The sequence below is a fragment of the Echinops telfairi genome, unplaced genomic scaffold, assembly GCF_000313985.2.
Source record: "Echinops telfairi isolate 266 unplaced genomic scaffold, ASM31398v2 ScPeMD7_7469;HRSCAF=8507_0, whole genome shotgun sequence".
In the NCBI taxonomy this organism is placed as follows: domain Eukaryota; kingdom Metazoa; phylum Chordata; class Mammalia; order Afrosoricida; family Tenrecidae; genus Echinops; species Echinops telfairi.
This window is the reverse complement of record NW_022111372.1, coordinates 42,069,118-42,087,529: the sequence shown is the minus strand read 5'-3', so window position 1 is coordinate 42,087,529 and position 18,412 is coordinate 42,069,118. Positions and strand designations below refer to the sequence as shown.

The window sequence follows — 18,412 nt, the reverse complement described above, 5'->3', positions numbered from 1 at the left end:
TTTTAAGTGACTTGTAACATGACAATTTTATGTATAATCATTCAATAATTTTGTTTTAAAATAACATTTTAAATTTTCTTCAAAACGATTGGAAATTGTCTCTACCATTTATATATGTGTGTGTATATGTATATATATATATATGTTTTTGAGTTTTAATGTTTGTTTCAAAAGCGACACCTATGTTAAGTGTGAGAGTTTCTGGGTAGCACAAAGGTTGACCACTCAATTAAGAGCCCAAACATGGTATTAGAACCCACCTAGAGTTGCTTCAAAACACAGGGCTGGCAGTCTGCTTCTCCACGCTCACAGCTTGACAACGCATGGAGCGAAGTGCTGCTCTGCACACGAGTGTCGCCGTGAGTAATCATCACAGTGACAGCAGCTAACAGCAGTTTTATTTACTTATTTTATCCTTTTCTTTCCTTAACACTTTCATTAGCACTTCATCCACATATCAAACAGTTCAATAATTTAATCATATAAACAAGAGTTATATAATTATCACCACATTCAGATCTAGAACAGTTCCTTTTTCCTTGTACTTATTGTTGTTCAGGTAATTTTTTCTTTCTAGTTCTGGCAAAAATCTACACAACAAAATATTCCTCGAGTCCACAGCTTCTACAGGTGTAATTCAGTGCCATTGATTATACTCTGTGTTGTGCAACCGTTATTGATAAGCCTTTCCAAATTATTCCTTTACCATTACCATAAACTCAATGCCCCTAAGCAACAGCTCTTTCTCCTTTATCCCTGCTAACCCTTGGTCAAGTTTGGTTTCTGTTTGTTTCTTTTAGCAGTTTCCTTGATACAGTATTCACATATCATACACTTCCGGGTTAAATCGCTTTTTAAAAGAGATGTATATACGTCATCACAATCACTTCCAGTGCTCACTGCCCCCTCCCAACAACAGTTTTATTTTTTTATTTTTTTTTATTTTTTTTACATTTTATTAGGGGGCAACAACAGTTTTAAATGCAAACTTTTAGACAATTTTTTAAAACAGTTTTATTGGGACATAATCCACATATACAATTCAACTGTTCAATCATATCAAGAAGAGAAGAGATGTACAATGATCACTACAGTCAGTTTTAGGACATTTCTTTCTTTGTTGTACTCCTTGTTATTAGTTTTCCCATTTACCCCCACCCCCACCCCCCACCAACCCCCCCAAGGAACCATTAATCCAGTTATTTTCTTTAAAGATTCACCCATCCTGGATTTCATATACCAAAAAGCTAACAACGATAACAAAATCAAGAAAAACTTCAATCAAAAAGAAAGCAGAAAATATTGAAAACTAGAACAACTTTTGAAAGGGTCAAAAGGGAGATCAAATGATCAGGGGTTAAACTTTAACCTAGCTATGTCTCATAACCCACTTTCCAATGCGCACTGCCTGAAGGCAGGCTAGCCCCACCCGTGGTCTGGGTTCAGAGGGGAATCATCAGAGGCGGAATCCACATATATTTCCCCTTCACTTTTTATTTAACTGATAAAAAATGTAAAGGGGCATCAAATAAGATACTACTTTTTAATGTAACTGTATATGCCTTTGCCTGCTACCAAGACTATCCGCGCCCTTTACTGTGGTCAGAGGGATAGTCAGGGGGCTTACTCTACGTGTGCCCTGCATGTGGATTCTGGGCTTCCACTTCATCCGTAGCCTTCTGCTAACCAGGCGTTCACAATTTAAGCTCTGATACCATTCCTGCCTTTTCATTTGGATTCTATTATTTTCCGTTCTTGAATCACACAGGCTGGTGTGCTTCCACGTGGACGTAGACAGTTTTTAACATGTATACACTCATACAATTACTGCCTCAATTAATATGAACATCTCTTTCACCCCTGTTATTCCCTTGTTTTCCTTTGCAGTGAAGCCCTATCCCCAGCCACAGGCAATGACTGGCCTCCCTTTAAGTCACTGATTACTTTTCCTTTTCTGCAATCTTAAATAATTGGAATCATGCAGTCTGTGGGCTGTGAACCTGGCAGGCTTCTCTAACTCGGCACAGGGACTTGAGTTTCATTAATGTTGAAGCACTAGCTCCTTCCTCGTTAATGCTGAGTACTATGCTATTGTACATGGGTTGCCACAGTTTGTTTATCCATGTGCCCATTGATTAACATCACTATTATTTTCTATTTTTATTAATGAAGCTTCTGTGGACCAAGTGTCATTGTGGACATATACCTTTATGTCTCTTGGGTAATTATGTAGGAGTGACATTGCTCGGCCAGATGAGTCATTAGATGAGAAGTTGGTGTTTTCTACAGAGGCTACGTTAAACTCCCACCAGCAGTGAATGAGAGTTCCAGATGCCTTACATCTTTACCAATTCTTTGTACTGCCTTTGATTTGTTTTTTTCTTTTCTGACCTTTAAAATCTATCTCATTGTGGTGTGTGTATGTGTGTGTGTCCAGGTATACATGCACACAAAGACCTGGGGCTGTAGGGGTTGCTTGTGGGACTGCTAACCAAAATACATATGTGTCATGCAGGTTATGGTGGCACCATTTGTTGAGGAAACTATTCTTTCCCTGTGGAATGGAGTTGGCACCCTTGCTAATAGTCAGTTGGCCATAGATCTGTGCCCATTTTATTTCTGGAGTCTCAATTTTGCTCCTTAGGTGCAAGTACCATGCCGCTTTGCTCACTATAGGTTTGTTGTAAGTTTTAAAATCTCAAAAGTCTGAGTCTTTCCATTATGTTCTTCTTTTTCAAGACTGTTTTGGCTAATTTCTTTCCTTTCCTTAACTTCCACCAACTTGGGGTTTCGTTTTTTCTTCAGATTCTTCAGGATGTAAGGTTATTGATTTGAAATCTTTTTTATTAAGGTTATTGATTTGAAATCTTTATTAAAATGGAGGTGTTGATAGCTATAAATTTCCCACTGAGAGCTATCTTCACTATACAAACTTTGGTGTATTGTGGTTTTGTTTTCATGTTGTGCTTTGTTTTTAGTACTCATTGTGATTTTTTTTTCCCCCTTTGAGCCATTGCTTATTTAAAATTGTTTTTTTCAAGTCCCACATATTTGTGGATTTTCAATTTTCTTTCGGTCATTAATTTACAGCTTTGTTCCATTTTGGCTGAAGAAGATAGTTTGCACAATTCATATCTTTTTCAATTTATTGATATGATACTTGTTTTGTGATCCAGCGTAAGGTCTTTCCTGGAAAAATATCTGTGTCCTTGAGGAAAATGTATATTCTGCTCCTACTGCATAGAGTGCTCAGTATGTCTAGTTGGTATATGGTATTGTTCGACTTGTCTATTTACTTATTGATCTATCTCGATGTCCTATCCATTACTGGAACTGATGTTTTGAAGGCTCCAATTATTGTAGAGGTATTTGCATTCAAGTTTGTCGACCTTTGCTTCACATATATTTTGAGGCTCTATTTCAGTTGCATGGGCTTTTATATTTGTTATATCTTGAGAGTGGCCCTCTTATCATTATCAAATGTCCTTTGTCTTTTGTGACAGTTTGTTTCACTCAAAGTCTGATAGGGGATCTGTGTGTGTGTTATTAGTATCTATGAATTTTTGCTCTCTTTTGGTTACTATTTACATAAAATAATTTTTTTCCACCTTTTTACACTTAGCCAAACATACACTGAACCCTGGAATCAGTTAACCTGTGGTGAAAGCTCAGGGGCTTCCTCAGTCTTTTCTGGTTGTACATACTGCCCCTGGCATGTGTGTGGCTTTCAAAAAAAAAATTCCCCTTTTCACACAGGTGCTTTTGAGTGCACTAATTTCCCAAAGAAACTCTACGCAGCTTTCTTCCTAGAACTTACCTGCTATTGTTGTAACTGTAAACTTTTGCCCCCGGCCTCTGCACCTTGTGTGCTTACCTTGCAGTGTTTTTGAGCATTGCCAACTGCTTTTTCTGGCCCGACTTAAGTTTTGAGTTCGCTGGCACAGCAGCAGATCCTTTGCATCAGACCTTCAGGTCGCCAGCCCCTAGACAGGTTCAAATGGACATACACAGTAACTGGAAAATAAGTTCTGTTTTGCTACACTGGGGACCAGGAACAAGGACCCTGCACTGGGACAACAGGCTGCTGGTGAGCTAGGAGAAGGGGTGGAGCAAGGACACAAAAGCTTCAGGAAACAGTTTCCTTTTGTCTTAAATTTGGCTTTTTCTTCATTTGCCATCACTTGGCTATTGAAGACCTTTGGTGTTTTCCAGAATCCTGGCAAAGTTGGCTCTGACAGTTTACATTTACTTTTCAATATTTTTTGTTGGGGAACTGGAATTAGAGCTAGCTACTTCACCATTTTGCCTTAGGTGTGTTTTTTAAAGATTGAGAAGTGTGTATGTGGGTGTTCAAGGGTACTAGACGAAATTATTTGAAAATCCTTCCTAACCCTGCCCTATCCCCTCGATGCCTGGGGCACGCCCCCATGAGGACCATGCGGCAGCGCCGATGTTCTTCCAGAGGCCTGCATGTTTAAAACTTATTTTTCAAGCTTTTTTTCTTTCCCATACAGATAATGATTTTATACACGTAGTATTCTTAAGTTGCCTTTCTTTTTCCACAATTCTATTTTGGAGCCCTTTTCAATTAACTATATGAGGAATTACTTTCTTTTTATGATGTAACATCATCATTCAAGGAACCCTGATGGTGCATTAGACTGCTGACCACAAGGTCAGTGGTTCAAAACTATTAGCTGCTCTTCAGGAGAAAGATGTAACTACCTGTCCCTGTAAAGATTTACAGCCGTGGAAAACCTATCAGAATCAAGTCGATGGCAGTAGGTTTGGGGTTTGGGCCCTTTTTTTTTTCTTGGGTGGGGGGGTCCATCATTTTTAAATTGAAGGTTATTTTTGAGACATTGTCATAATCCAAGGTTCAAGATGTTCTCCTTAGTATAAGTAACACATTCTTCTCGTGAGAAGCACTTGATATTCCAGATTTCTAGGAACCCTGGTGTTCTTACACACATAGTGGCGCTGCAGACACACTTGTGCACAGGTAGTTTTCTTTACAACCCCTTGGAGAAATTTCCCTTCAGTGCAGAAAGAGCCTTCTAAGGCTGCAGAATTGTATACAGGATATTATCTGTAGGATGTCTTACCGTTTACTTAATTAGATCTTTGCTGTGGGCACTAAGGGGTTTGTTTTATTTAGTTTTGTTTTTTAATCTTAAAACTCTTGGCATTAATGCTTCAATGAAGAAGCTTATATGAACTGCATGTACATCTGCAAAGTAAATGCTGAAAACAGAGTGTTGGTCTAAGGATAAGCACATTGGCGATTTCACCGTGCAGAGTTGTGTGCGTGTGCGGCACTGTGTGAGGGCCCGTTTCTCTACATCCTTGGCCACCCAGCAGGCATCCACCATTCGGATCCTACATCGGACGGTGCAAGGTGGTTCTCCCGGATAGACCCGTTTGCTTTCTCCTCCTCCCGTGACACATAAGCTGCTGGAAGCTGTGCTCCCAGCTCCAGGTCGACCCTCCCCCACCAGCCATCACTGCACTGAGGAATGCTGTTGTTTCTCCTTTGCTTTCAGAGCCGGGTTTCTCCATTCAAGGACGTGATCTTCTGCTTCTCTGAAGAGGACTGGTCTCTTCTAGATCCAGCCCAAACTGGCTTCTATGGAGAATTCATTATAGGGGAGGATTGTGGGGTCTCACTGCCTCCAAGTAAGAGTTAACCCCCCTCACCCAGACCAGGGAGCTGGGGGGAGGGCATCTCTCTGTCTCTGAGGAGTCTCCACCCTTCCAAGTCGAAGATAAATTCCCAAGATCAGAGAATTGGGTGGGGGCGGGGCAGCTGGGACAGGGTGTCAATGTGCTCCATGGATGGTGGGGTAATCTTGCTCTCTCTGAATAAGAATTAAGTCCCCCGCATCCAAGACTAGGAACCTGAGTGTCTCTTCTCCAAGCTGTTGTCCTCCCATGCTAATGGAGATGATTAGGGCCTGACCTCCCACAGGCACTTTGTGGATTGACCATAGCCTACTGTCTTTCCAAACCCCATTAGATCAGGCTTACCTGCACACAAAACCAAATGTAAGATGCTTTCCTTGCATTCGTTTTATCCTTGTCATTTTTTCCCCCGTGTTCTCCTTTCGGTTCTGGCTTTACACCTAATTAGCCCTAGAGAGACACCCCAAGCTCACTGCAGCCCACCTCCTGCCTTGCTTCACCCATCTCAGTTATCTCTGGCCCAGCTTGACACTTATTTGCCATGACCCGCGGTGTCTGCCTCCACCTTCTCTTTGCTGGACCTGATGGGAAGTTGCTGCGCTTAATCCACCCTAGGTGCCTATGAGAGGAGACTGTGGATACATGTGTTTTCACCCCTGTTCTCCCCCTTTCTGTGAGCAGATGACCCAGCCGCCCAGCCCAGTCTCTTCCAGGGGGAGGAGAACGAACCCCGAGTTCCAGAGCTTCAGGACCTCCAAGGAAAAGACTTGCCCCAAGTGTCCTACCTGGGTGAGTAGGGGAACAGGTGGGGCACGGCGTCGGCTTTGCTGGAGGCAGGCCCGCTCCCTGCTCTCCCTAACCGAGAGGCCTTCAAACCATCTGAGCTTTATCATGACAGAACACGTCTTACTGTAACCTTGACTCCTAGTAGAAGGAATGTGAGAGCCTCATTTTGCCAGGGGTGGGGATTTTACTCTCAAGCAGGGACTAGGAAATAATGGGGATACCTTTCTCACCTAGTTCATGCTAAGGATCCAGTGATTCCTGCATGAGTAAACACACATGTTCACACTGAGCCAAGCTGGGAAAGGGCTTGCCTCCCCCACACTCAGGGCACCTCTTCCCAAATACCCTGAGGTAAAGTTTGCACCCATCACACAGCAGGTGCTGTTGGGAGGTGCTGGTCCCACACTGTTCAGCACCCCAGCAACCCCAGACCTCACCACAGGACATTCTTGTGTTTGCAACCATTATAGCGGTACCTTGAAATCCTTGCTCCTTCAGAGGAAATAACCCTGCACAGATCCGCAGCACTCCCACGCCTCTTTCCATTTGGGGGACCTGAAGCTGGAATGCAGTGGACCAGGTTTGGGCACACTCTCTGTGACCTTGAAGGAAAGTGCAGCCTGGAGCCCCTCTAGTACGTTAGTCTCTGCCAAGGAGGCACAGGTGGTGAGGTTAGCAGGCCTGGAAAAACAGATGTACCTAGGTTTCTGGCTGTAAACCCATTCATTCATCTTGTGAGCTTATTCACTCAACACGCTCCACTGAGTGATGGGCTGCCAGGCACTGCAAGCACCATGCCTCTTTTCAAATCGCTGCCTAGGCTTTATGATGATGGTTCCCCGAGGTAATGCTACCACATTTCAGGACAGATCATTTTCTCATTTTTCCCCACCTCTGAAAAGACTTTCAGGGTCTCCAGTCGTTCCAGGTAGAAGAAAGAAGGAAAAATGAGCTGCAGGTACCAGAATTCCAGGCCTGCCAACAAGGAGCGCTTTATCAAAGCACCAGCGCAGGTACATTGAGGGAGTGAGGTGGTGGTGGTGGTGGTGGTGGTGGTGGTGGTAGAACATTAACTCTAAAGAGTCTACAAACGCCCAGTAAGCTCATGTCTGTTGGCAAAATCAACAATGACAGTTTCTTTTGTTAGGCTCTCTCTCCCAACCATTCGCACAAGGTCAAAGACCTCTCCCTCTGTGCCTTTCCTGTGAACACTGAGGCAGAGTACTATTTGCTGTGTGCTGGGTATATTTTCTTCTTTTCCCTGAGCAAGGAAGAATTAAAGAATTCCTGGAATGCCAAAGGTGAAAGGGAATTTGAGAGTGACTAATCCATTACTGTCTGCAGGGGAGTGGCTACCTTTTCAGTTCACATCATCTTGGTAAGAGTTGCCACCTCCAGAGGCAAAAACAGACCAAACAGAATTCCAGCCCTGGTTCTGACTTTCTCCTCTGAGTAACTCGGGACTCTACTTCTCATTCAATTGAACTCGACAGCTTCAGAGGCCCGACTGTCCTTGTCGCTTTCACTGGTGCCTTTTGAAGGCAAGATTTGTGAGTTATTTCCACCTGGCACTGCGCACTCCCCTAGCTGTGGGTGCTTCCTGCCAAAATGGGTGGACAAGGGATGGTACAGTGTAGTAAGCTGCCTACAGAAGGGTGAGCTCCCAAGTGCTGCCTGAGTTGACTCTCGGGTCCTAACACAGATTCATTCTGCATGCCAGTAGTCATTGTTAGTTAGCCAGCTCTGAGTCTGTATGAATTCTTGGTGACACGAATTGTTTTAAATCCTCTGACTGCTGACTGTCTGTGGCCTGCCTTCTGGGCCTTCAGCCTACTTTGTGAAAGGGGGTGCTCATGGACAAAGGGACGTGTTCAACTCAGTTCTCCTTTACTGAGTCTGCTCCGAAGTGGCAAGAAGCTGCAATCTATCTGAAGAAAAAGAAATGGTGAGGCCAGGAGGGCCATCTTTCTTCCTTTCTTTCATCTATCTGTTTTGCGGCTGCCAACTGCCTTCCAAAAATGCTTTCTCATGAGCCCACACTCACAGCATGGAGATTTCTGCTTCGCCACATCTGTGTTCGTGAAAGATGTGTCTCATCTGTGCAGTTTGTGCCTATCTGATGAGGATACTGTATCATCTGCCTCTGGGATTGAGCATCTTCTTGTGTTCTGTTGTGTTTTCTCTATGAACTGCCTACTTAGTATTCTTTCCTTTTGTGATTTTTTCCGTTCAGATTTATTAAGCTCTGTTTTTGGCCCCAGCACTAAGCTAGGGGAAGCACTTCACAGCGTTTCATGCCTTGCATTCTGTGACAGCTATGTGACTAGGTGCTATCCGGTCTCCATTTTGCATGGGGGGCAACTGAGGTTCAGACAGCTCAAGTGGCTTGTCCAAGGCCACACATTTACAGGTTGTAAGGGGCAGAGCCAGGATTTGAACCCAGGAGGTTAGCCCTGAAACCCTTGTTCTTTTCTACCCCTTCATATTATGGACGTGTTTTTTTTTTAAACTGGTGTCTAGAAACTCCAAATTATTCATTGTTACCCTTCCCACCTATCTTTACATGTAATTTTTCCATTTTCAAAATGCTCTCCATGTGCCTTTCAGCACCCAAACATTTAACTCAGTCATCGTGTCCATTTTGGTTTGTGTCATGCCTTAAGAAAGTCTACCTGAAGCTAGAAGGAAATTCTGTATTTTATTGTTTGCTTTCACATTTAGTGTTTGATCCTTTCCCCTGGCCCCAAGCCTTACTTCTCTCCTTAGTTTCTTGAACATCCCCAGCCCAGAGGGTGCAGTTTGGGGGCTTTAGCCTCCAGCCTGGCCTTGAGCCATTGCTCTTATCTGTAGGCAGCAGCCCAGCCCATCACTAGTCTCGTTCCTGCTAGGAGATGGCAGAGCACAGTCCCCGGCTCTGTTAACCTCCCTGCTTGGGCTCAATTTTCTCAAGATCTTGGACAACTCTTTCTCTTGTCTGCGAACATTTTTCTGTAAAACAAGGAGAGTCCTGCAGAGAAGAGCTGGGTTCAGGCAGAGCCCTGAACCAAGGGTGCAGGTGGGCGGGCGAGGACTCTGAGCACGCACTTCCTGGCTGTCCATGTTCAGCAGGATCACCTGCCCTGCATTGTCTCCCGTGACCACCATCCGGCTGCTGGCAGACACATCCAGGCTGCAGAACCAGGCACTGGAGGGGGTAGGTGGGGGGTGCTGTAAGGTTCTTGGGGACAAGGCCAATCACTGCCACAGCTCCAGTGCCCACACACCATGGGCATTCAATAAACATTTGAGGAATGAGTTTGAAAAAAAAAACAAAAACAAGGATAGCCATTACAGCTGAATTTTATAGAGTTATCGTTGAGCCTTAAATAACTTTGTAATATTTATAAAAGCACAAACAGCATCCATGTGACATTATCCCAACCGTCCATTCAGAGACTATTGTAATTTTCAGGTTGAGCTCAGAACTCCGTGGGGCTGTCCATCTGTGATGTTTTAGGTACACCTCTCATATACCTTGTCTCTTCAAGGACTGCCCCACATTGTTGCGTTGATGGTACATAGCAGCATGATTGTTGCTTTATCCCTCCCTCACATTATCCCTGCCCCCACCCCCCACCCCACAAAAAAGTAATTCACTTGTCTTCCATAGCTTTTGATCTTCCCAGTCTTATTGTTTCTCTCAGTCCTGCCCTCTAAGTGGACTGCTGCATTACCTGCGGACAATCAGTGCCCACACTCCATTTCTCTAACCAGCCTGAAATCTTGCTTCAGTAATTAAGCCCAGACTAACCCTCTGACTAGCTAATGTTTCAGAGAGCAAGCATCTTTCTGCCCTGTTTTGTCTTAATTTTGATGCCAAGATCTGAGACCCTCCTTTTAAAATTGAAAAGTGTGTGTTGGTCCCGAGCTGCACCAAGACCTCAATCTCTCTCCTCCTTTGCCACCTGTGCCTTCTCTGTGGTACTCTTTTTCTCATGTAACAAACAGGGTGCATTGAGCAAGCTGCTTTGTAAGTGGGAGTTCCCTCGGTAACCCGCCTAAGCCCTATAATCCAAAACATCTGCATCCACAGGCCCCTTGGTGGCTATTGGTGGACATCAGATATGTGGGAGCATTGAGAGGGAGAGATCTTGATGGATGCAGCCAGGGACCATTGAGCATCTTTGGGCCAGAGTCCTACTTCTACTCTGTGACCTTGGGCACATCGCCTTGGCTTGCTTATGAGTGTAATGCAACAGATAACATGTCATTGACTTGTGTCCTAGAGCAGATAGGCCTGTGCAGTTCGCAGAGAGTAGATGTGTTCAGCCCATAGTAACTGGCGCCTTTGTGGAACTCTGTTTATAAAATGAGCCCTCCTGCTCCCCCAAGTCCAAGGGCCTTGGTGGTGCAGTGGACCAATAACTGTAACTATAATAAGATTGGTGATTCACGTTGACCATCAGCTCCATGGGCTCTCCGTAAAGATTTACAGCCTCAGAAGCCCTAACCAGAATAGTAGTTCTACTCTGTTTGTAAGGTCACAATGAGTTGCAATCAACCAGACTGCGATGAGTTTGTTTTTTTCTCTCTCCCAAGGCAAGGACCCCGGGTAGCAGGTTAAGCCCTAGGCTACTAGCTGCAAGGTTGATGGTTCAAGTCCACCAGGCTATCTGTCAACTTCCTTAAAGATATGCAGTGTCGGAAATTCAGTTCTGTTCTGTCCTATTAGGGCTACGATGGATTGGCCTTGACTCAATGACAGTGGACTGGGTTGAGCTTTTCTCTGCAAGTTCTTTAGTGGGAAAAACAGAATTCCTGCTAAGCTTGGTCAAATAAACTATTGATAAGTTACATATACACTTAAATACAGATGTAGCGCGTAATGGGGCTTCAGTGATATGAACAAAGGAGTGGCTTGGGACTTCAGAAAAGGCAGCCGGGGAGAGGGAGAAAGAAGAAAGAGGTAGATCCGGTGATCCCTCGGGCCATTCTAAGGGCTGTTTCTCAGTCCAGACCAGGGTCCCTGTCTGAACTTCTTTAAATGTTTTATCTACAAAACATTTATACTGTAATCTGCCCCCAGGGAGAGCATTCTAAGGATGGGGATTTCTAGACCCCAAGCCAAGCTTCCTAGTAGGATCTCGGGGTGGGGGGGCGTGGTTGGCTGGTCTGGCACCTCAGATCTCAGTGCTGATTTCCCCCAGCAGGTGGCAGTGTGCTGTCCCCAGAGAACGGCCTCGATGAGGAGGTGTCCATCGAGATTGTCCTGTCCAGCTCAGGCGAGGAGGAGCCCCCGCACAGCCCATACTGCCCCGACGAGCTGCGGGGTGCCACCGAGAAGCAACACGTCCTCCCCACCACCCACCGCAGCAGCTCCGTGGGCTTCACAGATATGGGAGATGAGGTGCAGGCCTCCTCCAAGAAGTCCTATGTCTGCCCCAACTGTGGGAAGATCTTCCGCTGGAGAGTAAACTTCATCCGGCACCTTCGGAGCCGCAAGGAGCAGGAGCAAGCGCACGAATGCTCCGTCTGCGGTGAGGTGTTCAGCGACAGTGAGGACCTGGACGGGCACCTGGAGACCCACGAGACCCAGAAACCTTACACTTGCAAAGCCTGCGGGAAGAGCTTCCGCCTCAACTCCCACCTGCTCTCCCACATGCGCATACACCTGCAGCCAGACAGACTTGAGCCCACGGAGGAGAAAGCGCCAGGGCCGTCGGAACAAAAGGGCAGCAGCCCCAACTCCCTGCTGGAAAAGAGCAAGGGCAAGTTGAGCTTCAAGTGCTGTGACTGTGGGAAGGCTTTCCAGCGACACGATCACCTGGTCCGGCACAAGAGCAGCAGCCACACCGAGGACAAGGCCAGAACCTTTCAGTGTCGCTATTGCGTCAAACGTTTCCTGCAAAACTACGACCTCATCCGCCACGAGCGGTTGCACATGAAGAGGCGCTCTAAGCAAGCTTTGAACTCCTACTGATTCTTCCCTCGGATTCCTCCTTCGGTGCATCCCCTCCCCGTCTGTCCTGCTCCAGACAGCACATCCCACTCACTCACAGTGGTACTGACTCGCCCCTTGCCCCCACGACACACCTCCCCAAGGATGGAGATCACCTCATGCCCTTGCTCTCAGGTAGTGTCCACCTTTTGCCTGATGCCGCCACAGTCTCCCAAGTAATGGGAGAGTAGCCGGCTGAGTATGTGTTCTGCCTCTGGTGCCAGAAAGCAAGGAAGGCGTGCCACCATCAGCTTCACTGACAAAGTGGCTGAACAAGCCCAGTGTTAACTAGCCAGTCTTACAGATCCCATCCAGTGCACAGAGCTAGTGGGGTGCACTGGGCAGGCTCCCTTCATAATGACCTCCCCTGCCATGCCAACCCCTCACCCCCCGATGCCTGTCCTTTGCCAGCTCACTCTTGATACACTACCTCCCATCATCCTTTGTCTGAACCCCCCCAGATCCTGAGGTTCTGAGGGTGGCTATAACTTTGTATTTGACATTGAAAAGCTGTCTGCTGGGTAGTGGGTTAGAAAGAAGGCAGTACTTCATGCGGAGGAGAGACTGGAAGGAGACAGGGCGAGGTGAGCAGTGTCTTCTGTAGTCTAAGCTCCAGGAGGAGACTGATCCTTTGTGCCCTGTGTGCACCATCCCACGCAAACACCCCCACAGACCTCACAGTTGTCAGGTGGTCTTTGCGGCTGGCAGGCCTTAGTCGTGGGCACTAGAGCCTCTTGCAGAATAGAACCCATAGAGCCCTTATGACCTTATGATTTGTCCTGACAGCCGGTTCATACGGATCATAAGGTCCTCAAGGATGAAGCCCACATTTTAAACTTTATGTAGCACACCTTCCCCAAAATGCCTATTATCTGAAACCCACCTCTACCCCCACCCCCACCCCCAGAAGAAGAAACAACTCACTGCCACTGTGTCCATTCTGACTCATAGTGACCCTCCTGGCGGACGGACAGAGTAGCAAGAACAGCCCCTTTGGATTTCTGAGGCTGGGAATCATTTGGGAGTAGACCTTGCTGTTAGCAGCCCAATGTGTAACTCACTACACTACCACGTCTCCTGAATCCCACAAGCCCTTGGTAAATGTTTGGGGAATGGGAATCAAGCTGTGCTGTCATCATTTGAAGGTACTTAAGATCCTCCATTTCCTTTCACTCTGTCCTAAGAATCAGCTATTACTGAGGGGGTCTTTGGTCAGGATGAGCTGAGCAGTTCTCCCCAAAGAGGAGAAAATGTCATGGGAGTCCGATTTTACTTACCTGGGTAGTAACAACCCGCTGCATCCCTGATAACAATCCTTATCCCTGATTCATCGTCAGTAGCTGGTTATCCCATGACTGCTTTCCAACCCTGGATTATAGCTCTTATATCTGCTTGCAGGGCCAATGTCCTCGGCAGACAGGAATTTGTTTATTGTTTTTGAGAATATACACAGCAAAACACCAATGAACTGTTTCCACATTGACAGTTGTTTAGTGACACAGATTACACTCAGGTTGGGCAACCCTTCTCACCCTTATTTTCTAAGTCGTTCCTCCCCAGTTGACATGAACTTAGCCCTCCCTGAGGTTCCTCTCCACTCTATGGTTGCTGTTGTCACTCGATCCCATATAGATAGTTCTTAAAGAGAACACAGTGCTTACACCCTGCGTGGACAAATCGTAACTATTAGCCTTTAAAGTTGTGGACGGGGAGTGACCATTTACAGTGAAACTTTGAGCAGTCATGCCACCTCGTTTAAGACATTGCCTTACTGTTTCCTAGGGGAGTTCCTGTTTGATGGAAATGTTAAGTGCTTGACAGTTACTAGCTGGAAGGTTAGTAGTTCTAACTCATCCAGAAGCCCCTTGGAAGATAGGCCTTGTTGCCTGCTTCTAAAATGGAACAGTTTTGAAAACCCTTTGGAGCACAGTACAATGTATACCTGAGGTCCCCTTGAGTTAGAATCGGCTCGATGGCAAGTGACAATGTTCCTGAGAGTGAATCTACTGAGCTAGGGTCGGGGATGAAAAAGCATCTGGGTTGTAGTATGGTAGCTGTAGCTGGATTTGAACGCCAGTAACTAAGCAAGGACTTTTGTATTATTTGTGTATCAAATCTTTTCCTTGAAGAGTAAAGGTAGGAAATGGAGAGTGAGGTGTTCTTTGACTTTTTCATCTACAGATTTTTTTATGATTGCAAGTCCCAGAAGCCCCTGCCCTAACCCTAATGAAGGAGTTTTATAAATATACCTGCTGTTCTTGTGTGCCTATGCACACAGAAACAGTAAATGCAATAAAACCATTGTCAGTCTTTAAACATGAAATAAACTACTGGGGTGCTGAGTTTCTAAAGAGTTTGCCTTTTTTATTGGTCTGCCTAAAAATGGGAGAACACTCTACTACCAAGGGAGAGAAAACCCTTAATTGGAAGCAAGGTTCTTTGTGCACTTCCCCATCCATGTTATGTGTTCTTGTGGATCCTAGTGCCTCCATGTCCCTGGGGAGATAATGACCCTCATTCCTCAAACTGATGGTCCTGAAAGAGGATCCTTGCTCTGCTTGTCACTGCATTTTGCATGTGAAGTAAGATCTGAAATGAAAGGAAATGTTAGGAAAGGCACTGAAATTAAAGTGTCTCGAATTCCCACCAAATGTTCTGGGGGAGATTCCCTGTTTGTTGATCTAAAGTTGACCTAACAGAAAGCCACAGTACCGAATTAGTCTGAAGCTTCATGTGATGCTTTTTAAATTGCCTTTACATATAGAAACATGCCTGAATCATGTAGTTCTGATCCCAATTATTCACATGAGAAGAGAAAACTTCAAATTAAGTCTTCAACAGGACCAAGACAAAACATCCCAATGAAGGAGACCATCAGCATGAAGCCCAAGGGGTCCCAAACACCTGACCAATGAAATAGAGCATTAGGAAAAGCCACAGGTGGGGAAAGGGAACATGGTTTGCAGGTTAGAAATGTTTGTAAAATTGGCTCGGGGCCCTTGACAGAGGTCGTCAGGGTGTGACCCAGGACTGTGGCCCTTTCCATCAATGGTCCACCAAGCAGGTCCCTGAAGGTAAGTGCCTCTCCCAGGGCTGGCGAGGAGTGGTGGTAAGCTGTTCACATTGCTGGTCAGAACAAGTAGGAGACTGAATCTGTCAAGACTCAAAATGGATTTTGGGCTTCTGTAAACCGTAGCCTTTTGCAAACACGGTACTCAGAATTTAAACTCAAATAAAGGAGGCTGTCTACGGGGCAGGGGGGGACAGTTCCACCACTGCTCCAAAGGAGATGCTGGAGTCTGGCCCGACCACTGGATTCCTCCCTCCCTGTCCCATCACAGGGGTTGGGACTTCTCTACCTTGCCCTGGAGGTTTAGTCACCCCTATTCCCTTCTCCAGGCCTGTTTCCACAAGTCTACAGGTGCATGACATGGAATTAACAAGGAGTTAACATTAGCTTTCGATTTGTCCTTGTGATTGTTAAAGTGTGACAGAACGCAGCAGCGAGAATACAAAGTAGGCCTGACAGGGAAGGCTGGAGGCACAGCTGCTCCTCTGGATTGCATACATTGTCTATTTCGTTTTTTCATTAAAACATCATTTTATTGGGAGCTCTTACAGCTCTTATCACAATCCATACACACCTCCATCATGCCAAGCATGTTTGTACATATGTTACCATCATTTTCAAAACATTTACTTTCTATTGAGCCCTTGGTATCAGTTCCTCTTTTTCCCTCCCTCCCCCACCACCCTTGTGACCCCTTGCTAAATTATAAATTATTTTCATATCTTACACCAACCACTGTCTGCCCCATGGTTTGGTTACACACATTGCCTTTTGAGATTGTTAAAATGTGCAGTCTGGTCATGTGGTCCAGCCTTTCCCTAGAAGCGAGAGCACTTCTCTTAGAGTTGGAGTGGGGCCAAGATTGACCCCTGGCCATTTTTTTTTTAATTTTTTATTTAATATTTTATTAGGGGCTCATACAACTGTTATCCCAATCCATACACACATCAATTGTGTAAAGCGCATTTGTACATCGTTTCTCAACCCCTGGCCATTTTTATAGCTCCCCCACTTTTGCAGCTCATTCTCAATGAAACTTCTTTTTAAAAGAGCATGCATGGTGAAAAGATCCCTCCTCAGTCCCACAATGGAGTCAACGAAGGAGCTAAACCAGCCACATGACTCAAATTCCAGCTTTCAGAGCTGTGAGCCAAGTTACTTCTCACCCATGAGATGGTTTTCTTCCTCTGCCAAAAGCAGAGCTTAATCTAAGCACAGAGCACGTCTGCTTATAAAATTAGATACCTAAACCCACTGCCATTGCATGTTTTTTCTGACTCATAGTGGCCTTAGGTGGGATTTTTCTTCTATCCCCCTCCCCCATAGTCCTACTCCTTCTACCCTTGGCATCAACCATTCCCCATTCAGCAGCCCTGCGCCTCCTCAACCACTGCATCCTCTGAGAAGCTTTTCCAAATCCACCTGGGGAGAAGCAGGAAGGCGGGCTGAGAAGAAGGCTCTGGTACCCTCCATCCCTCTCACCCCCACAAAACACACACAGTCTCTACTCCTACAAATCATCAAGCCCCCTGGTCAATTGTAAACGCCAAACTTTGGGTGCAACAAGGGGTTAAAACAAAATAGCAGTTGCAAGGGTGCTGCAGGACTGCGCAGTGCTTCGTTCTGTTGTACACAGGTCCCTATGAGTTAGAACCGACCCCCAGTATGGAACAACAAACCAAGTCCTGGTGGTCAGCATCAGAAAGTGATGCACATGCAATTGGGGTTGCATTTGAATTACAAATGGATTGATTTTATTTCCCACTCAACTTTGAAATAGGACAAGAGAGGTAGTCTTTTGGGGGAAAAGACTTGTTTTACCTGGAAATGCTTAAGTATTATTATGCTCACTACCCAGACCTCTCCATGACTCACTCAGAGACACTCCAGCTTCCCCCCATCATCCAAGGACTTCGCAAAGGACACCTTGCCTTAGCGTGGCTTCCTTAGTTTGGAGAGTCAATAGATCCATCTTAACTCCCGGGTGCCACCAAGCTGATCGGTCCCCACCTTCCTGCAGTGAGGCCTTTCTCTGAGGGATGCCAAAACACTGCTCTGGGGAACTTTCTTTCAAGAGGACTGCATCAAATGCTCAGGCAGAGATCTGCTTTCTAGTATGCTGTATCTAAGGTGTCCTTTGTCTCCTGGCTGTTGACTTGCTGATAAGACTGAATCTCCTAGGTGACTTTTGCATCTGTCTACTGATAGTTTGTTGTTGTTGTTACATGCTTTTGAGTTCTTTTCAACTCAGCAGCCCTGTGCACAACAGAACGAAACACCACCCAGTCGGGAGCCATCCTCACCAATGTTCTTATGTTTGAGAACCCATGCCTAACTTTTGGTTGAGTTCAGTCAGCCAGGGGTCCAAATGGCCCTTGTCATCAGGGTTCTCTCTAAGGTGGGCTGCTGGGTAGCCACCCAATGTGGAAATCACAATTTTATTTTCTTTACCCTTTCTTAATGCTCATCTGCACTACAGCATATTCTTTATTTTTATTTTTGTTAATCATTTTACTGGGGGGGAGCGCTTACAAATTTTATGATAATATATCATTCAATTGTATTAAGCACACTTGTACATCTGTTGCCATCAACATTTCCAAAATATTTTCCTTCTACTTGAGCCCTTGGTATCAGCTCCTCTTTTTCCCCCTACCACCCCTGTGAATCCTTGATCAATTATGTATTATTGTTGTTATTTTGGGTCTTACATTGTCCGTTGTCTCCCTTCACCCACATTTCTGTAATTCGTCCCTCTGGCGGATGGGCTATATATCCAACCTTGTGATGGATTCCCCCTTTCTCCCTACCCTCATGATCTCGCTTCTCCCACTACTGTTCCTGAGGGTTTTATCTGTCCTAAATTCCCTGTGTCGAGAGCTCTTATCTGTACCAGT

General features: G+C 45.5%; 1 protein-coding gene across 4 annotated transcripts in view; it reads left to right on the top strand.

Moving 5' to 3' along the window:
* The window catches only part of ZNF496 (zinc finger protein 496), a 25,563-nt gene extending 10,767 nt beyond the window's left edge, over nt 1-14,796 (top strand). For 3 of the 4 annotated variants that reach the window (XM_045284620.1, XM_004696873.2, XM_045284619.1), the window contains 4 exons: nt 5,544-5,676; nt 6,364-6,471; nt 7,371-7,481; nt 11,655-14,796. In XM_045284620.1, coding sequence (XP_045140555.1) covers nt 5,544-5,676; nt 6,364-6,471; nt 7,371-7,481; nt 11,655-12,427 — 1,125 coding nt within the window. In that variant the 3' untranslated portion in view covers nt 12,428-14,796. The remainder of the gene's footprint in view (nt 1-5,543; nt 5,677-6,363; nt 6,472-7,370; nt 7,482-11,654) is intronic. The other variant, XM_030888820.2, reaches the window with a different exon arrangement.
* The last annotated feature ends 3,616 nt before the right edge of the window (nt 14,797-18,412 follow it).